General features: G+C 51.7%; 7 protein-coding genes across 7 annotated transcripts; 3 read left to right on the forward strand and 4 right to left on the reverse strand.

Annotated features, from left to right (window-relative positions):
• Positions 1-10: 10 nt before the first annotated feature.
• On the reverse strand, positions 11-3,367 carry BDV59DRAFT_64084 (alpha,alpha-trehalose phosphate synthase subunit). Its single transcript, XM_073696818.1, has 3 exons — positions 3,178-3,367; positions 1,781-3,119; positions 11-1,726 (listed from the first exon to the last, which is right to left on the reverse strand). Exons 1-3 carry the CDS (start codon positions 3,198-3,200, stop codon positions 368-370), a joined length of 2,721 nt encoding a protein of 906 aa, XP_073546548.1. The 5' UTR covers positions 3,201-3,367; the 3' UTR covers positions 11-367.
• Positions 3,368-3,932: 565 nt separating this feature from the next.
• On the forward strand, positions 3,933-6,110 carry BDV59DRAFT_64116 (glycosyltransferase family 20 protein). The gene is made up of 5 exons (XM_073696819.1): positions 3,933-4,617; positions 4,670-5,045; positions 5,096-5,466; positions 5,532-5,871; positions 5,921-6,110. The coding sequence occupies exons 1-5, from the start codon at positions 4,314-4,316 to the stop codon at positions 5,970-5,972; spliced, it is 1,443 nt and encodes a 480-aa protein (XP_073546549.1). The 5' UTR covers positions 3,933-4,313; the 3' UTR covers positions 5,973-6,110.
• Positions 6,111-6,941: 831 nt separating this feature from the next.
• Positions 6,942-8,460, forward strand: BDV59DRAFT_181783 (uncharacterized protein). Its single transcript, XM_073690287.1, has one exon. It carries the CDS (start codon positions 7,447-7,449, stop codon positions 7,729-7,731), a length of 285 nt encoding a protein of 94 aa, XP_073546550.1. The 5' UTR covers positions 6,942-7,446; the 3' UTR covers positions 7,732-8,460.
• A 1,530-nt stretch (positions 8,461-9,990) lies between these two features.
• On the forward strand, positions 9,991-11,793 carry png1 (peptide-N4-(N-acetyl-beta-glucosaminyl)asparagine amidase). Its single transcript, XM_073696822.1, has 3 exons — positions 9,991-10,654; positions 10,717-11,117; positions 11,170-11,793. Exons 1-3 carry the CDS (start codon positions 10,116-10,118, stop codon positions 11,583-11,585), a joined length of 1,356 nt encoding a protein of 451 aa, XP_073546551.1. The 5' UTR covers positions 9,991-10,115; the 3' UTR covers positions 11,586-11,793.
• Positions 11,794-13,335: 1,542 nt separating this feature from the next.
• Positions 13,336-14,668, reverse strand: BDV59DRAFT_64273 (uncharacterized protein). Its single transcript, XM_073696821.1, has 3 exons — positions 14,486-14,668; positions 14,019-14,367; positions 13,336-13,952 (listed from the first exon to the last, which is right to left on the reverse strand). Exons 1-3 carry the CDS (start codon positions 14,544-14,546, stop codon positions 13,499-13,501), a joined length of 864 nt encoding a protein of 287 aa, XP_073546552.1. The 5' UTR covers positions 14,547-14,668; the 3' UTR covers positions 13,336-13,498.
• An 892-nt stretch (positions 14,669-15,560) lies between these two features.
• On the reverse strand, positions 15,561-17,248 carry BDV59DRAFT_203379 (glycoside hydrolase family 71 protein; the record flags this gene model as incomplete). The annotated part of the gene is made up of 4 exons (XM_073694255.1): positions 15,561-16,176; positions 16,236-16,461; positions 16,515-17,043; positions 17,099-17,248. The coding sequence occupies 4 exons, from the start codon at positions 17,246-17,248 to the stop codon at positions 15,561-15,563; spliced, it is 1,521 nt and encodes a 506-aa protein (XP_073546553.1).
• Positions 17,249-18,458: 1,210 nt separating this feature from the next.
• On the reverse strand, positions 18,459-19,998 carry BDV59DRAFT_181791 (protein MEMO1). Its single transcript, XM_073690288.1, has 3 exons — positions 19,763-19,998; positions 19,637-19,705; positions 18,459-19,569 (listed from the first exon to the last, which is right to left on the reverse strand). Exons 1-3 carry the CDS (start codon positions 19,915-19,917, stop codon positions 18,693-18,695), a joined length of 1,101 nt encoding a protein of 366 aa, XP_073546554.1. The 5' UTR covers positions 19,918-19,998; the 3' UTR covers positions 18,459-18,692.
• Positions 19,999-20,429: the final 431 nt, after the last annotated feature.

Raw genomic sequence — 20,429 nt, forward strand, 5'->3', positions numbered from 1 at the left:
AATTAAATATCTTATTAGATTGTGCATCTTTCTAAGCTTCTAAGGATAATACAATCTCGAGTGACACTGCCCGAGCATCATCGGTACATGTACATCTTATGTCAGGGGCGAATGTGGGATGGCACCCGATGAATCAAAGCTCTGGAAATGCTACACGTGGATCAAACGTACGGTCAACACAAACGACAAGGGGGCTGACGGGAGGAAGCACGCGTACAGGGGGCGGAAGGAAGATACAGTAGGTGCAAGGTAGGACTGCAAGCAGGTGGAATGGGAAGTAGGACAGTACACAGCTTCGGACTATCGGAAAGGAAACGCAGGCAAGGCCCCTTTAGGACGCGGGAGTCATTCCGTTCAGCACCGGAGGTCAACAATCCCGACATTCTCCGGTCGTTTGGGTTGTCGGCGGCGGCGAGGAGCATAGAGTCCCGACAACCGTTGCAATGTTCATGTCGTTGGGCAGCACTGCTTTGGCCTCGGTGGCGTGGGCGCCAACGGTGAGAGTGGTCACGTTAGGGATTAGCTTGGCTGACTGGAGCCGATTAGCCCATCGAAACAGGGCTTCATCGCCGCGGGCGCCGCCGGCAACAAATAGGAAGTCCGGGATCCGGGATAGCTGTTCGAGGATGGATTCGGCAGCCTTCGCTTTGGTCACATCCAGAGGCTCGACGCTGACGGTACCCTCCGTGAGGAACACGCGAATAGCCTCGCTGCCACGGGAACCGTTGATCTGATCTGCAAGGTCAGACGCCTGGCGCGTGGCGACGTCAGGATCAAGGGCCTTGTCGTAGGAGAAATTCAGCAAACAGCGGCGTTCTTCCATGTGACTCCCTTCGGTTCTCTCGTGGTAGTACTGAATCACTTTGCGGATACCGTTGCGCCAGTCCTTGGCCTTTTCCATGTCAACAAGGGTTTTCCAGTGCGAGGATCCGATCTCGCGTTTGAAACATCCGTTCTCGGCGATGTAGCCCACTCGATCTCCAAGGTCTGCGAGTATCATTTCCATCTGTTCCGGGCTCCTACCACTGGTCACGTAGACTTGGTTCTTAGTGTCTAGAAGGAGATGTCCGATCACACGCACCAAATCATCGGGCGCTTTGGTCCCAGGAGTTGCGGTGGTCCCTTCATCTTCGAGGAAGAATAAGCGTGAGTGGGATTGCTCGTATGCCTCTTTCAGCGTGGGGACGGACAGGGATGAGACCTGGTTGAGATCGCGCGAAAGCTGCAGGCTGTGGGCTTTCGACAGCGCCGATTGAAAAGCATTACACCAGGCAACAGCCGTGTATGGGGCTTTTCTTTCCAGAAGGAATTCCCAGTTGGACTGTCTCTTTTCGGGCGACATCTCGAGGGCATTGTTTATGGCCTCCGCGACCTCCTTGAAATCCCATGGGTTGACCATTAGGTCGTGGCCATGGAAGATAGAAGCGCTTCCTGTGAATTCGCTCAGGATAAGAGAGCCGTGGCGCTGAGACGTCAATTTGCCATCCTGGCAGTGGAGGTAGTCGTGGCTCGTGAGATTCATGCCCTCCCTTAGACTGGTCACCATGAAGATTTCGGCCATGCTGAGTAAGGCTAAAAACTGGGAGTAGCTGATATCCTGTCTAAGGAAGACGAGTGGTTGGTGGGTGAGCGTCGAATAGGCAGAGTTAATTCTCATGGCGATTTTCGAGACCTGGGCCTCCAGCTCCGGTAGCTCCGATGTAGAGGCGACTTGGATGAGAACAACCTAGTCATGTTAGAACTGTGAAGGGACTTCCAAAGGGGAGACCGTTTGACATACGTTATCTCTCCACTTCGGATATTTCTTCAAGAAGAGCTCATAAGCTAAAAGCTTATGCTTGATACCACCTGGTGCATCCAACCGATCCCGCGCAACTATCAGATGTTTGTCCTTGTACCGTGAACCGATATTCGCTATCCAATCTTTAACCTCGGCCGCCTCCCGCAGCTCATCCAAGGCCCTTGCATCGATTCCCATTGGCTGGTTCCTCACACGGATAAAACGATGTGGTAATTGAACGCCATCGACAGTTACTTCTAACTTCAGAAGCCGGCTGCATGACTGGAAGAAGTGGTGGCAGTATTCCTCAGTCTGGAATCCAATAAGATCCGCACCCAGGAGTCCATTGAGCAACTCATTTCGTGGGTTTAAACACCTGAAAATTTCGGAAGAAGGGAATGCAGCATGCATGAAGAAGCCAATTTCAGCTCTTGGAAGTCTTTCACGAAGCAAAGAGGGTAGAAGTAAGAGATGATAATCGTGGATCCAGATACTATCACCTGGGCGCCAATAGGCAGCTATGGTGTCTGCGAAGGCCTCGTTCACTTTGACATATTGTTTCCAAGAGTAGTCATCGTACTCTGTATGTCTGGGGCTCTCTTGCATCTGATAGTGGAAGGCCGGCCACAAGACCGCACGACAGAAGTGGGTGTAGTGGCCTTCGAACTCGTTATCACCGACAAATACAGTGAGTGACTCGAACTCATCCTCCAGCGTCTCCGCAATGCTCGCACGCGTCTCGTCCTTCAGCGAATCTGTGGGCATACCCAGGGTACCCACCCACATCTTGTCTGATAGCATTCCGATCTCCTCAGCCGCGTTGATTGCATTGCGCAAGCCGCCGTTGCCCTGTTCTGCTGCTTTCACAACCCAGTCATCCGAAAGTAGGGCACGCGGGCTGCCGTGATCCTCTTCGGAGTCTGGAGTCACCAACACCTCTTCCACATATGGTGTGTTTGGGTTCGGCCCATCACTCGGATCGGGTCGACTGAGGATTGAAGGCTCCGGATGGATGGACGCCTTCGAGCGTGGCTGGTTGAATTTGCGACTCCGGCCCCATGAAACAGGTCGTGGGTCACTGGGACCTGGTCCGTTGGGGTCATCGGTTGCAGCAATTTCACCTGCGGCGCGAGAGGCGTAGGATTTAAAGATCCTTTCATCTTCGGTCGTGGCTCCAGGGGTCAGTGAGAGACTGAGACTTTTCTTATGTCCCTTCCGGAGCGAATCTGCCACTCGGCCTACCATTTGGTCACCACCAGTGGCCGACTGACTAGAGGATGACTTGCGCCGAGCATTTTTCAACTCGGTAGCCTGGAAGTCAATGGTATAGGGAAGGAATCTATGCGAGGATATTAGATTCTGTCACATGGAGCGATGAAGAAATGGAGAAAACATACAGGGAGACTACTAAGACCGTCATTGGTCCGATGAGTGTATTTTATGAGGGGAGATTTGATGTAGGAAGGGTGTCTTCAGATGATGGATTGTCTATCAGCTGAGAAAAAACATGATCCACGAAGAAAGAACAACGGTAGATGTAGTCCGCGGTTGAAAACCGGCGACGGGGACAACAATTTGACCTGACGGTGTCACTCGGGCCAAGGGGTGTTTTTTCCTGCTGACAGTGTTGGTGGTAATGGAACGGAGACTGACGAGGAGATATTAAGTCCTGTCGGATAAAGAGAAGTAGGATCCTGAAACTTCCGGCGGACAAGACATGCTGCTCAGCGTAGTGAATGGAATAGAAAATGAACCATGGAAGGGTGGACATGGATGATTGGACCGTGGAACATGGGAGTTTATATTGAAGCAGATGAAAGCCGGAAGAAAAGAACCTTCTGGGCTTTTCGCGGGAGGGGTGAGGCCTGCGGAAAAGAGATGCGAGAGGGGTGCGTCATTTTGCCCTTTCTTCTGGGCATCCAAGAAACCCAGTATCGGGCGCTCGCAGCGAAGGAGGGGGGGAGTGAGATGGAATCCGAAGGAATTGAAGCCATTGGACTTCTCCCGGGAATGTTTGCGCCACCTTCATGAAAGCGAAGGGAAAATATATCAACAGACGGACTAAATGATCAGAAGGAACGCCGATCTACTCCAACTCAAATAAAGTAGTGATGACGTTTGGGTCCCGGCTTGATCCGCAGACCAAGTATCCACGGCGCTAACAGCCATGATGACCATTCTATCCGACAGGACACGGAGTATTCGGACAGAATCCGATAGAAACAGACAGGGGAGGACGGGGAGAATCATAAGAATAGTGACAAGTGACGTTGCAGACGGGGAGGAGAGAAACGCGAAGAAGAGAGAACGTGGAAGAAATCGGGGGAACGTTTGGTTTGTTGCTATACAGAACGGGAGAAGTCACGGACTCACGGCCTTCCGAATCGGTCATCAGTGGGGTGCCTGAGGTTCTTCACCTCCACTGCGCCAACGCCCTTCACCCTATTGCGTACACTTCTTATATCCATTTCCCACCAGCTTCGCCTTTCTTCCCCCCTCATAGAGTTTGTTCTTCCCACCACGACGCGTTCCAATGCCTTCTATTGAAGCCACTCCTCCAGGCGAGTCCCGCCTCCTAATCGTGTCCAACCGGCTTCCCATCACCATTCGTCGGTCTGAAGGCGGCAAGTATGAGTTCTCCATGTCGTCTGGTGGCCTTGTCACCGGACTAAGTGGTCTGTCAAAAACCACCACCTTTCAATGGTACGGTTGGCCGGGTCTAGAAGTGCCGGAGGATGAAATCCCCTCCGTCAAACAGCGATTGAAAGACGAATTCAACGCGACTCCGGTCTTCATGGATGACCACCTTGCCGACCGGCACTACAACGGGTTCTCCAGTAAGGAACCAAAGGAAACTCGGACCTGTCAAATGCTGACTCCACCTCCCAGATTCCATTCTCTGGCCTCTCCTGCACTATCATCCCGGTGAGATAATGTTCGATGAGGCCGCCTGGGACGCCTACCGGGAGGCCAATCGGTTGTTCGCAAAGACTATCGCACAGGAGGCCCAGGACGGTGATCTTGTCTGGGTGCACGACTATCACCTCATGTTGCTCCCCGAGATGCTTCGCGATCAGTTTCACCTTCTGGGCAAGGCGAACATCCGAGTGGGTTTCTTCCTGCACACCCCTTTCCCCAGTAGCGAGATCTATCGGATTCTGCCCGTACGAGGCCAGCTTCTACGGGGCGTACTGCATTGTGATCTGATCGGATTCCACACGTATGACTATGCACGTCATTTTCTGAGCAGTTGCGCTCACATCCTGTATGTACTCTCCTCGTACACCTCTCCGTGCCGCCTAACGCCATCTTCAGTGGATCGGTCACTACCCCGAGTAGCGTCAAATTTGAAGGCCGCTCGGTTTCCGTGGGCGCCTTTCCCATTGGGATTGATCCAGATAAGTTCACCGAAGGCCTGAAAACCCCAAAAGTGCAACATCGCATCTCTTCGCTAGAGAACAAGTTCCAGGGGACCAAACTGATGGTCAGTGTGGACCGCCTGGACTACATCAAGGGCATCCCGCAGAAATTGCATGCTCTGGAGGTCTTCTTCTCAAACCATCCGGAATGGGTTGGAAAGGTCGTCCTCGTCCAAGTGGCTGTACCGAGCCGTCAGGATGTCGAAGAGTACCAGAACCTACGGGCAGTCGTAAATGAGCTTGTGGGCAGGATCAATGGGAAATTCGGTGCGTCACAGCTTACCACTATTGTCTAACTGTTAGTGTCTGCATTATATTGACCGTATTAATAGGCACCGTGGATTACATGCCTATTCATTTCATGCACAAGTCAGTCAGCTTCGATGAGCTCATCGCTCTGTATGCGGCCTCGGACGCCTGTGTGGTCTCGTCCACTCGGGACGGCATGAACCTAGTGTCCTTTGAATATATCGCTACCCAGATGAAGCGGAAGGGAACACTGATCTTGTCTGAGTTCGCGGGTGCCGCTCAGAGCCTGAACGGGAGTATAGTTGTCAACCCATGGAACACGGAGGAAGTTGCCCGCGCATACTATGATGCAGTTTCGATGAGCGATGAACGCCGGGCTGCCAATTTTGCGAAGCTCTACAAATACATTTCCAAGTACACGAGGTTTGTTGTCCAGTATCGATGTCCATGTTCCATCACTAATTCTACGCAGTGCCTTTTGGGGGAAGTCATTCGTGTCTGAGTTACAGCAAACTCTCCCATGATTGTCGTATATCTTGCTTGTTCCTAGTCTAGTCGACTGAGCGTTTCTTTCGCATAGCGAATATTCATGTATGAATGTTTAATGAGGTCTTTTAACGAGGCGAACATCAAGAGACTATCTAGAGCAATCTACGAGTGCATGGTATCTGCTCTTGTCCATGAATAGTAGGGCATCGTCTGTTACACCCCTACGGATATAAGGTAGGGCTGGTTCACCATCTAGAGTCTGCTTCGTAGTCTGTACTTCCATCTCCAATCCCACTTCGTGATTGGTCGATCATCGTGATCAGACGTTAGTAAGCCGGCAGATCGCTGCGCGATCGACCCGATTAGATAATCGAGAGGAGAGTCACCACCCAGGGTCGCACTGCTGCATACCCGTCGGTGATTGGTATCTGAGAGTTCTCGTGGCGTTTCATCCGTGTTCACGGGCCTGCATCCAGACCGGCTGGAATGGGCCCATGCATACCTGAAAGGCGAAGACGTGTCCAGACCTTTGGCGCTGCTGTGGCATGCCAGAAATGGGAAGACGCGAACATGGGGTATCGTTCTTCCCGACGGTTCTAATGTTGGGAGTGATCCCTCGGTTCGGTGTGAGGTTTTATGCTGGGGTTTCTGGGTTGCAGTCATCGAACAGGAGATCGTCATTCCGTTGGTTCAAGAATTATATATTTTGTCCCGTCTCCCCGTGGATGGACGCAAAGTGCAAAGTAAGGGCAGGCGGGGAGGATACATCGAGTGAGACCATCACGAGGGAAATCTTCCCCGGCCCAGGAATACATCACGACTGGACGGCTAAGCCTTAGGGATGTTGCTGGCACCGGTGCGGTATATAGATAATTGATACTTGTACGGAGTACGCTAAATGGCGAGATCAGATAAAATGGGTCACATGACCTGGACGGAAACAGATCGACAGTAGTATGTAGTATTCAGTTGCAGTGAGACATAACTGCCTGGGTAGAGAGGTGTGCATGTCGTGGAAGCGGGGGATAGCCTTCAAAATTCGATTGGTTTCCAGTCGGGGGTGTGTTGAGGTACTCATGACGTGAGCATAGCATAACCCCAGCATGAAGATCATTGTCCGATTCTCCTTGATTAACCCAATACCATCATGATTATATCATGCGTCAAACATACAGGGTCTTCAACTCGGGTGAGTCCGCTCATATCTGCCAGGGATTATGGCCGATTCCTCCCTGTCGTAACGAGGTTGTCGTTGAATGTCCTACTTCGTACGGAGGTTACCGAGAAGGGCTTTCGGCTCGGAACCTTGGAAAGGCTGGGAGTGAATGCGGAGCCTCACATCGCCCCAAGGGTCCAACGCCAGTGTGGCTTGGTCATCCACCCGACGACACAGCCAGCCCTCTGGAAAGGTTAAATATCGGTAATATTACCCGAATATAAATCCGAGACCCAAAAGGACCTAATTGTGAAGGCAAGGGAAGCTGCACCTGGAGGACATCCAGATAATGTATGGAGTTTTCGGGGCCCTACCCAGGTCACGAAAGACGAAACAATCGCTGGACCCTGAAAATAATAGGAGCTTTACCCTTCCCAGAGCGGATGTGGTATCCACGCCAAGCCCCCTGGATAGGAAAGGGTTTCTCTCTAGCTCGTTCTTGTCAGGGCTGGTTGCTCGCCCGAAGGAGTCTAGTGCGGTGGACCCTGAGAGGAGCTCTAGCCAGATCTTGTACACGGCCAAGACGGACGCTTGCGCGTCTCCGCCACCCACTCGGCCTATCTAGGAAGGATGCGTAATCTTGTAACGCCGGGCCATTTAGCTTCAGACGGCGCCCGCTCTACCCACGATGAAGCTCGAAAGCTCCAGGGGTGGTGCTGTCTCCTCGATGAGGGTGGAAGCTGCCCGAGCATGAGGAGAGACTCTGCTTCGCTTCGGCACCACCGTCCCTGACGAACCGGTCTGTGATGTCGGTGGCAATTGGACTGATGGCATGCTATCGTAATCGTGCGAGACGGTGGACATCACCAACCGTCAACTAAGTGGAGATGGATTCATCAGAGTGCAGATGCCGCGTGTCTGCTCTCGACACTTCAACGCACAGGGTCAGGCTCTTATATATACGGGCCCCGGCTGTGTGCATAGACGGGCAGTCCGTACGCGGGACGTGTATTGCGCTGGTCGGTGCCCGGTAATTAGTTGCATCCAACGACTCCATCAGTCGTGACGATGGACATTGCCCTTACCCGAGAGCGCAACAGCGACGACGACAATCATCGTCCGATTTGCAAAAGAGAAGCCAACTGTGTCGCGATAAAAGTTCGTGGTTAATCGAGATCACCGGGATCAGCGCGACCATGTGACTGCCAGGATTTCAGGGTCTTTTGTCTCCCTTCTCAAGGGAATTCGAGGATAACCACAGAGGGCGAAGGAAGATAGGGGAAATGTCAGTCTCTGTATGTTCGACTCCGCTGGATTAGCATGCTGCCGCGTAGGCGTACTGCGTATGATGATGGGAAATCAGGCACCTATTATTAATCGGTCAGGAAGAGAACATTTACTCGTTAAGTTACCCAGCGGTGATTCGTCAGCCGATGATAAGTTATTGTGGACATATTGGAGAGTTGTTCTTTGGTACGCTGCGTCAACAAATCGTATTCGTAAGGCTACGGGTTAAGCCGCTCCCAAAGATTTCCTTCTTAGGTAGTTCTCCTATTTTACATATTAATGACGATCTTTGTTCTTGCCGTAAATTATCCTTTACCCCAGTCTTCCATTGACTCGGCCGCTGTCGTCGAACTTGGTTCTAGGAGAAAAGCCGCTGGAGCGATTGGTTCCATTGGACCGTGTCACGGCGCACGGTTGCGCGTGCAAATGGTACGATGGTGACATTTTTAGTCTGTTGATCAGGGAGCCGCGTAAGTCTGACTGGCTGACGCCCCGAAGAGAGATCACTTGGTGTACCGAAGGACGGTGGACGCGTTGGGGAGCATATCGACTGGTTCATCCCGTGGATAATGGGGGAGGGCTGATGAAGATAGACATTGGGAGGTGTAGGGAGTCGTGTCCCGGCTTGCGTAGGCCTGTTGACAGGTAGGGAGGAAAAGCAGTCCAATGTACGGAGTACGGAGTACGGCGTACGGTGTATGCAGTAGTAAAGAATCAATGACCCCAACATCCACGCGGATGGAGCCAAGCTTTTTTTCCAGACGATTCATCAGCAGACTCCTCAGCGAGTGGAGAGGATAGCCACGCTGTTTTCTGAATAGGGACAACATCAGTAGAAGTTAGTGAGAAGACTGTGCGATGGAGGGGTGGAGACGTAATTTGGATGATGAGTCCTTGAGGAACAGTCATAATCGTGATAACCACAATGACGAGGAGTATACACGCAGTACCTACGGTAGCTACGTTCTATACACATTTCATCTGAATGGGGGGGGGGATGTATGCAGAGGGCTTCTGGCCGTGCGAGCAGACGAGGAAAGGGTCTTGGGCCATGGTTCCGTTAACTGTTTCGGGGCGGCACACACGCGGCTTGCGGTGCTGGCGGGAGGCCCTGATTGGGGCGACGACCCCAAGGCTGACGACGCCTCGCCCTCGCTGGTTAAAAAAAAAAAAGAAAATAATAAAATAAAAAAAAGAAAAATAAAATAGGGTAAAAAAAAAAGGAAAATTACCATACGACGACACCTGCAGTGCTCTCATATCCTCTTACTCACCCTCTCGCTCGCTCTCTCTCTCTCTTACCTACCCTCTTACCCCTTCCTTTGGGATCTTCCCTCCTCTCTCTTCTCTCTTTCTCTCCCTCCCTCTTCTCTCCCAGTCGACATTCCGTTTATCGACCCTAATTAATATTCTTTCCTCACCATCCTCTCCCTCTCTCTTCCTGTTAGCCTCTCGACGGCCACAGGTCTTCCTCCCTTCTCCCATCTACTCCCTCCGACCGCTGTCGTGGCTTCCGCCGAGTATTGCCTTGAACCAGCGCCAAGCGTGTCGACCGCTTAACTGGGTTGTGCGACCGTCCGACCGTCATCATTCACTCATTCAGTCGCCCTTCTACTTCCGTCGCGTGTGTTTTGAGCTGGGAATCTTCGCCTACATCGGTGTTCGACTGGGCGCGTAATCGAACCGACCGATCTCGAGCTCGCCTTCAACCTACCCAACAATACAGTCGATCACCATGGCCAACAGACACCCTCATCACGCTCGACGGGCGCCTAGCTCCGACGCCCTCGATGCCTCCGAACTCACCCACGCCTTCGAACAACTCATGCGCAATAAGCGATTCAACCGTCTCCAGGATCAGTCTCGTCCACGGTCCCGGACGCAGTCTCCCTCCCCGGCCTATCCCATGTCGCCAGGACAATTCCCACCTCATCCCTCGCGCGCACCACCACCACCGCCTCCGTCCGCGACGCACCAGCCGCCGCAGCCAATGTCGCCATCAACACCATCCTCACTACGTGGACTTCCCATCGTTCCCGCACCCCCTCAAGATCCGTCTGCGTTGAAATTCCGGAATCTCCTTCATGTTCTATCCGTCACGCCCACCAAATATGAAAACCCCGGCCTCCTCGATGAAGCCCTCGCCCATATCCCTCTGGATCGACTATATTCGGATGCGGAGGAGGAAAGCCAGATCATGCAGGCTCAGGCCGCCAGTGTGCGGGGAAGTCCCGAATGGGGCTATCAAGATTGTGTGATTCGGGCGTTGTTGAGGTTTGTCAGCCACTTCTATTGTGAAATTACTTGCAGGGATCTGACTAGCTCGTTACTCCCAGGTGGTTCAAAAATTCCTTTTTCGAGTTCGTCAACAATCCCCCATGCTCCCGTTGCTCGCGCCCCACGATCGCCCAGGGCATGACACCCCCGTCTCCCGACGAAACCGCCCGCGGTGCTACGCGGGTGGAACTCTATCGATGCTCGGAACCCAGTTGTGCCGCATACGAACGATTCCCCCGTTATTCCGATGTCTGGCAGCTCTTGCAGACTCGACGGGGCCGAGTGGGCGAATGGGCCAACTGCTTCAGCATGTTCTGCCGAGCGCTGGGTGGCCGTGTACGATGGGTGTGGAATTCCGAGGACTACGTCTGGACGGAGGTATATTCTGAACATCAGAGACGGTGGGTGCACGTTGATGCCTGTGAGGGCGCATGGGACCAGCCCCGCCTCTACACCGAAGGTGCGTTAGCCAAACCCCCTAGTATTGAAATATGGAGCTAACTAGCTAGCAGGCTGGGGTCGGAAGCTCTCATATTGCGTTGCTTTCTCGATCGATGGTGCCACCGATGTCACTCGCCGTTACGTTCGGAGCCCGATCAAACATGGGGCCCCGAGGAACCGCACTTCCGAGGAAGTTGTCCACTGGGTCATCCTGGAGATCCGGAGAAAGCGGCGGGAAAACCTATCCAAGACGGACCAAAAGCGACTGGTCAAGGAGGACGAGCGAGAGGAAAAGGAGCTCCGCAAATATACGGCCTCCGCCCTGGCCGCCGAACTCAACAACCTCTTCAGTCCCAATTCAACTACTGGCCGACCGGACGAGCTGAAGACCCCCGTGTCTCGGGAGGAGGCTGCCGCAGAATGGCTACGCTCCCGACAAAGGAGTTCTGGCCAGTCCGGACCCAATAGATCACAAGATGGCCGGTAGCACCATTGACAAGTTGGACTTGCCCTCTTGATTCCCATTACGATCGGTTGCTGTTCAATGCTATCCATCCCGCGCCAATCGGTGCCAGGTCCCCGTGAACGACCAACCTTTTCCAACAATCAGAACGGTACTGCGGTGTATCCGGCTGAACCGATTCCGTGTGTGAACACACGAGTTGGCACACGAGCCGATCCCCGTCACCTGGGCTGTACGCTCGATGTGTGAGGGTGATGTGATGACTTCGCTCCCAGCCTACGATGCAACACTCCAGACCATCGTGGATCCCGATCTCCCATACAACCGGAAACTGGGATCTCTCACCTTCCAGTCTCGACCGGTCACATTCTTCCCACTCAGTGCAGAATGATTACTAAAACTGATACGGACTACATAACGGCGAAAACGATTCACCTACATGTTTGAACAAACTTTCTCTATCCCCTATCTCATTTGTGGTCACCCACATTCATACTCTACCGGATTCCTGCAAATCTGGCACGTTCCTTGTCTACATCACGTTTCTTTCTTTTTTTTTTTTTTGGCTATGATGGGCATTCTGAATATTCCACTGCTCGGATATGTTGGGTACATTTGCTTGAAGACACGACATGATATATCATTAATTTTCTCTAATCCTCATTCATTTTCTTTTCATCTTACCGGTTCATACTGTCTCTTTCTCTCTTTTCTTTGGAATTTAGCATACCCAAACTGAACGGGCGCAGTGGCTAGCTACAATTTGTCTGTTCTGACTCCTGGCGATTTCAGATCCACGCGGAATTTTCTTGTGCATTAGCTGAAGCATTCCACCAACAACGATCGATATCGATATGAATTGGTATTCTTGTTATAGTAGCTCCCTTCTGCTTCCTGATCTTCCACCTGACGCGTCCTGCGTGAAGATAGTAGCTCTCAAGAATGAATCGGTTCCAAGAATCGACCGGATCCGAGACAGCCAGGGCGTATCATCCCTTACTAGTCAGTAAAATAAACGAGGGGACCCCGGTCAGGGTCCGTTGGTTTAATTACGATTGTTCTGGTTCTTCCCTTTTGCTCTCCCCGCGATGCGCTAGGGCCCGACAATGGTTATTTATAGGGCGAGCGATCTCCCAGCACGGATGGGATCGGCAGCCCCAGTGGGACCGCTGGGGTCACCTGCAGCCATGGGATTGGCTGGGTTTGGCCTTCGGCTCCGAGTCCCTTAATTTATGATATTAACCATACAGTGTACACTTTCTCTCTGACTTATGCTGGTTATACCACTTATGCATTGTATCTCCTATGGTTCCTCTTGGGTACTCATACTTCGTCGACATCCATCTCAGCCTCGTTGAACTCCTCGTCAGCCGGCTTGGTCCCCGCAGGAGATGGCTGAAACCAGCCTATGTACGTTCCGTGTGTTAGCAGGAGTGGTGTGCAGCTTGGTCTCTGGATAGCTGAGTTGGTCGACCTGGACGGTGAAGTCGGGAGTGAGACGGGAATATTTATATTTCAGTCAAGTTCGGTTTACTGCCGCCTCCCGCTGACCATAGTGACAACTTCGTGCAACTACAGATATCGTGGTCGACTCATGTCTCTTTGTGTATGAGGTTGATATTGCACCATGCCCACAGTTGAAGAAGAGGACCCCTCTGGATGCATAGAACCTTGTTTGTGGCCGTCGAAATCCATTGCCTGTTGGCCTTCAGGGTCAGTTCCGGCAAACTGCATTTGCTGAGCCAATCAGATCTACACGAGGGCTACAAGTCAGTCCAGCTTTTATGCAGAGAGCGTTACATCCTCCTTGGCGGACGAACAGGATGACCTTGTTATAGATCCGAAGACGACCCGATCATGTCCAAGCAAACAAAGATGTGTCAACTACAATCATACCACCTTCTACACTGGGAGCTTGTCAGATCAAACGTCAACGATCAAGCTGCCCGGACCAAACAATCAATACCCCGCTTCCGCAAATCCCCGTCGATTGCCTTGATTTCCTTCACGTAATATGGCTGACGAGGCAGCTGCAACTTCCACCCCTGCTTGAGCTTCAAATCCCGCAGTGGCTCCAAGAACACCGGGATCTTCTCGACTGGCTCGCAGAACCAGCTTCCGCTCAGCTGCAGCGTGAATGACCGTAGGCTCTTCATCCGCGTCAGGGCCTGACATGTCTCGATCCATTGTTGCCGGCCCGCAGAGAAATAAACCGTCTTCACGGGATCTTTGCTCGGTAGCCAATGACCGGGGAACGCCCAGCGGAGTTCCACATCGCGGATGGAGTTCCAGAGATCGCTCGGGACCGTGGGATGGAGATACGTCAGGGACCAGGTGTTGCTGAACTCAAAGGTGTTGAGTGTGTACAGGAGGCGGATAGATTCACAGTATCTGGCCAAGAGACATTAGGAGGGGTCGCCCAACCGCCAAGGGGAGATGGAAGGAAGCCACACGTACATCTGCTTACAGGTCAGTGACAATGCTAGAATGGCCTGTGTTTGGCGCGGCCTCGGGGACTGCGCTCGGCCTCCTTGGCAGATCTCGCAGGCATCAGTGTACGGGCAAATGATGTGACCCATGCGTCGGTTGGCGCGTTGTATGATGTGGATGCGCATCCCGCCCAGCGCCATCTCCCAGATCAACAGACGGATCTCGGGCGACAGCTTGGACAGCAAACTGCACTGCAACTGGGAGGCCCGCATGGTCGGATTGGCTTGATCGGACCCGTCGTCGGCCCGTGCATGGTCTGCGCCAGCAAGATCGATGCATTTCCTATACCGGGAGGATAGAGCAGTCGGCTTGTTGTCTGGGCCATCGTTAGCTGTTGCATGCACTCCCGCCGATAAGCAATGATACGGAGCGGGATAGGAGACAGGGGGTGGCTGCGATCTATAGAATTTGTCTTCCCGCGATGAATGACTCACTGTGATAACGCTGCGCCAGGACGTCCTCCCAGGAAAATACCCCCGTTTTAATTCGGGCCATGACCGGCGACGTTGGGCGTGTCTTCTGGATAAGAGCAGGTACGAAGAAAAGGATGTAGGTGTAAGACTGGAGGAGGCGATCCCAACAAAACCCCCACACGCAACGCGACTAAACACCGACAATCACTCGTCCGACGACATGTTCAATAGATTGCGATCTCCATGGGACAGAATTGATGGCAGCCCTGAGGTATCTAGACAGTATACACAGCAGGGGAAAGATGGTGATAAAGGAGATCAGGCAAGTCACCGGATCACGGCACAGTCAACAAGAATCAGTAGAGCGCTTGCGGGAAACTGACAGGAAGGAGGAAGTAAGAAGTCGATCACGCGAGATGCGCCGGACGTGGCTGGTGGAGAGAGAGGGGGGAATGAGCGGGCATAAACCGACAGTAAGCGGATTGCAGCTGAAGCCAAGGAGAGGAGAAATAATCGCGCAGTCTCACAGAGATGGCGAAAAAGCCGCATTCTGGAGGGATCATGTTGGTTTTATAGTATCGACGAGGTATCTGCGAAAAAGAGTCGGTGAGCCTCCTTTTCTTCAGTCTGTTGATAAACGCTGATAACGACCGATAGAAGCATCGGTGCCGTACCTTAATTATTATCGTTCCGGGGTTAGACTACTATTAATCTACAACTCTCCCGACATCCTCCGGATCCCCTGAGTGGACCGTGTAACATAGGTTCAACTTCGCGCGTAATTAGACGGCTACTGGAGACTATCAGGATACTAATGTTGGTCGTACACCCAGATTCGCTGACGCCATCATCCCCTACTTCACATACCGCCTGATAAGGTACCACCTACCGATGCCAACACCCCAACCACTTGTAAGGAATGTGCAGAGAATCGACCTGAAAGTCCGAAAGTCGGCCCGAAATCCATATATAAATGACAACATATGACAACGCATCCGGTACAGTCAGCGAACAAAATCCATCCAACCCCAGAAAGGAGTGACTCGACGATTGACCCAGCAATGAAAGCCCGAAGCCCCGAGAACAGAAAAAGTCATCAAACCAAAATCGATCCTCGTCGCATTGGAGTTTCACGGGGCGAACGGGTGCCCAACGTATTGGTGGGACAAGGAGCCGTCAGCCCTTGGGTCAGCATTGCAAGTCCATCGGGTTGCAGCTGGTCAAGGGCCTTCTCCGGCGGCACAATTCCCACGTAACTATTGTAGTTATAGAGGCCGCAGATACAGGTATTCACAATGTCTTTAAGACTCGTGTCTGCCATGACTATCTTGTCGTCCCGACGCAACGCAAACTTCTGCTGCCCGATCCCCATGGGCATCGAGAAGGCGTTGGCTCCCGCCGCTGCATCGAACTGCTGCGTGCTGTTACCAGAAGTTACCTCAATGGTGCCGGGCGAGGTGAGCAGCGAAACGATGAACACTTCGTCTTGCATGGATTGCCATCCATTCGGCCGTCCTCGGAAGAAGTTACCGCTCCCATTGTTAGGACTACCTTTCATCGTAGTGTCGGTGGAGTCGCAGTCGATATCCTTCGGTGTAGGCCGGTACCAATAGATCAATTTCTCGTCCTTGACATACTTCTCAACCGATTTATCACCGGCTTTGTAAGCAGCGATGAATGGCTTTGACATCTCCAGCCACCCCGAGTGAGGCCTGTGCACCTGTTAGATAGGTAGACAACACGCTAGATAGCTATCAGGCAGCGGACTCACATGTCCATCACCCATTTCGATGCCCCGTCATCTGTATGGGGAGAGGCCAATGGGCCAATGTAATGAGACTCGCCATAATCATTCCAAGTAATAATCTCCACGAACCGTGGAGCCAAATCTAATATCTGGCGCCATCGGTCGAACCAGAGGAGGTCAGAGGGAAATACCCAGTTCTTACTGTATGACACTTCGCCGCCGAAATGGGTGAAGAACCAGCCGGAGACAGCTAAATCCACATTAGGTTCGGTGATCGGTGTAAGAATTCCTCTATATACTCACGCGCAATATACGGCTTCCCCCCCAAAGCATCATTGTAGGCTTTGTCGCCATCCGTAACTGTCACATTATGATCGGATGTCGGGGCTTTGTTATCCCCATTATTGTCCCATGCCATCCAGTTCAAAGCACCTTGAATTGCTTTGAAGTCTCCCTGCCCTGGATGAAAATTGGGCGCAAAGAAAATCTCCGTACCAGCTGCAGAGGTCATGGCCTCAATGTCAAGTCCGTCACCGGCAAACGATGAAGCAAACACCTTGCCGTCCACTTTGAGCTGCGCCGGTAGATCTGCATATTGCTTGATTTTGGCGCCCACGGCGCTAGCCTCTCCAGTGTGGTACCAATTGAAGTCGAATGAGAGGAACACTTTCATGTCGTTTTTATCCGCGGACTCATAGGCATATTTCAGCTGGGTGTCGGTGTATGAGTCGACCCCGATGTTAAGGGCAAACGCGTCGATTCCAAGTGCTTTTGCGCGTTTCATGTCATCGTCATAATCAGAGGCATTCTTTCTGTTGCTAGTAATACCAATCTGTACGGATGATATCAGGAGGGAGCTCGAATGGTCCGGAAGCTTTTTTACCCACCATAAAATGACAGAACACCAGCTTGTCCCCAGTACTGCTGGAATCATTTCTTGACCTTGGAATAACAGAGGACAAGGCGGAGGAAGCCAAAAGTGTAAGGAGTAGAATCTTAATATCCATAATCTTTGCACTGTTAGCCTTGGTGTCCATTACTTTTGGTAGGCAAGGAACACACGGTGTGGATTTCTCTTTGTTCGATACTTGCAATAAACTGACTGCTAGGTACTTGGAAACGTCCGACTTAGCTCATTGAACTGTGTCCTAGGGCCGAAGACGAGCTGGCAGCGCCTTTTATCCTTTCCTTGCTCCCGTTTGTACCGGGCAAGCTATTGCTATGAGGTCAGATATGCAACAAAGTCCATTTCAAAACCATCACATGAGTGAGGCTATGCAGACATTATAGAAGAGAGTCAGACGAATCTATGCTTCTCCTTGTCGAAAATCCCTTAGAGTTTGAAACAGGGAAAAACCTGTCCAAGATGAGGCCATTGATCTATAATTAAGTGTTCAGCGTAGTCAATAATTTGATGATCGACAGACTTTCATTTGTGCTATGACTTTGGACTGCGCAAGGAACATCCTGAGAATTGAGTTTCATCTGCAATATAGGTGCGAAAGACAATGAGATTGATGAAGCCACTATTCGGATCCATCCGCGCGGAGAAAGCAATCGAGCTCGCAGCCCAGCCATCTGAAACATACTGGGGGCACCGCAAACTATACAATTAGTGATATCGGTATCAAGGATCTGCCTGTTAAATCAGCCTTAGGGCCCTTATTCTCCGGTATGTTGTCTATGTTAACCTCCTGATGATGAACACTCACTTAGAAAGCATAGAGGTCCATGCAGGAGCCGCAAAACCTACACATAGCACGTAGAATGCCACCAATTAGACACCTCAAGCACAGGGATCTCAATTCCTGTCGGCATCGGCACTGTAACAGACATCGAGCGCTGCGGGGTAACGTTCATCGCAGGTTAGCCACGCGATACCATCACCGGACAGTTGGTACGTAAGGCTCAACGTCATCTACAGGCATTTCATCTATGAGAATGGTCTCGTTCTGTGCGATGAATGGCTAGGGCAGTGTCCAGGATCTTTGACTGCATCTCCAATTTACACAGGACGATCGCATCGGGTCACGCACAGCGCTGTCTCTTACTTTAATCCAACCCACACTCGTCTTGTTTCAGCAATGTGTAACACAGGATCTACAGAGCGATTGTGGTGAGCCATGTGATGCTTTCCCGGCTGAATGATGTCTTGTATCGAGTACAATTTGGTCTTTTTTCTTTCACTGTATAGGAGTCTAATGAAAAAAGAGCGTTCTCTCCTAGTTACGGCAGACTGGTTATCTTGTCCAATAGCCTTGTTACATACCTGTTCAGATGGACACCGTCATTGAATTGGGAAATTTTGCAGTTTTGACAGCGAATATCAACAAGAAACTGTCAAGCTGTAATATTTAAAATAGTTAAGCTGTTCGGACAGTCTCAATTCGATGTTAAACTAAGGTATGGTTTATTAAGGTGATGCAAGGCCTTCAGCGTCATAGCGGCGGCCTCATCAAGAGGGCGAGCGGCGAAACCAAGCTACAGCGCAGCAACAGCAGAAACATAGCTCACCGAGCTGTCCGTCACATCTATCGCGTCCGAGCTTCTCTCATAGCGGATAAAGTGGAACTTTCCTTTCTTGCTTTCAGCCTGACTCGTAATGTTCTCAATGGCCGCCATCATCACGCCGATTGGATGGCGCCCACAAACTGTGTTCCCAGTTTTCTGAAGTATGTCTAGAAATTTTGAAGTGATTCCTGTAGTTATAGCAGCCATAGTTGCAATATCGAAGGCGGAAATGCTCTCGTGAATCGCTGGTTCTCGGCTGGAAATTCGGTCTCCGCGCTGGAGACTTTGACCCGCGGATACCATCTCCAACTTCTCCTCCACATCTTCTGCCTCGTCGCTAGGCTGGGGAAGGTCATGGGCGGATAGCGGCAACCTGGGTCCGGGCTTGGGAGCCTGGGGAACATAGTACGTGTAACGGAAGCGGGAGCCCCAGTGACAGAAGTCCGAGCTGATGACAAACGCGTTGGCTGGATCTTCAAGATACGGAGCAAGAAGAGTCCCAAAGGCATTCTCGGTGGACGCGGATGTACTACCCACCATTATTGGCACGAGTGGTGGGTACTGGGAGGTAGGCTTATCGGGATATTGGAGTTGCAACAGCCGATGGATGTAAGGAAGATGAAGCTCGATACTATGTTCGTCTTCGTCGATCGAGCGAGACATAGTCGTGAAGCTCACCGACGACCCATTGGATCTTGTCGCTTTAGTCGAGAGAAGCGTGTTGATTAGTTCGGTGTCAAGGGGGAGGGGGTCGTCGGACAGCGGGGTAGAGTAGGAAGTAAGCTCCGGAAGGGCGAGGGTGGACAGGTAATGGTGGTGTGATGGTCCAAGGACAAATATGCGTTTACTAAGCATACATGGGCCTGTTCAGCATATCTTGTGGTCTATAGGGGAGATTCAGCGGACAGACTTACGCTTTGGACAGATCAAAGGCTTTGTAGGCATAAGCTGCGCAGGGACCCGAGTATGCGTAGCCGGCATGTCTAGAGAGTCAGCAGAGTAAATCAGAGAGAGGGAGTGAAGCATTTTCTAGTCCATACGGAGCAATGATGACTCGTGCACCAGGAATTGGCAGAGATCCAACGCCTTCAATATGGTCGGGAACTTGGGCCAACCACTGATCTAGCTGACGGGCCAACGTGCGTTGATTATCCGAATACCACGAACCAGCGTGGGAGGCGTCGCGAGGCTGCATTTTGGTAAACAAGATTCTGTTGGATGGGAAATGTGGTGCAGAGAGCAGCAGTCGATGTAATGATGGATGATGGGTGAATGGAGAGATGGCAGAAGCGGGGAAGCGGGAGTCTTGGGTGTGGGGTTGCTTTGCTTCCTTTGGATCCCCGCGGGATGCCGATTAGCGGCATGCCGACACGCTAGGTACTACTATAGACTAAGGTACGTACTACTACGTAGTTAAGAGGAACAAGGCTGAGCTGTTTGCACAGCCACGCAAGCTCCGTATCTACTTCAACAAGCAGCGATGACTGCATTAAAGTCAGCCTAGACAAAAGGGTTGAGACTTCGTTCTTTAAAGGTATTGTCAATTTTTGACTGATTTATTACGTGAGAAGGAACCAACTAGGCTCTTTGCTGATCTAAGTTAGCTGAGATAAGTTAACTAACGTAATCAACCACCGAACCGCGGATACCACCGAACCGCGGATTTTCACCGCGGCCACCACTATTTGAAGCTATTTAACCACCAAC

Source organism: Aspergillus ambiguus (assembly GCF_047715705.1).
Source record: "Aspergillus ambiguus strain CBS 117.58 unplaced genomic scaffold BDV59scaffold_23, whole genome shotgun sequence".
Classification (NCBI taxonomy): Eukaryota; Fungi; Ascomycota; class Eurotiomycetes; order Eurotiales; family Aspergillaceae; genus Aspergillus; species Aspergillus ambiguus.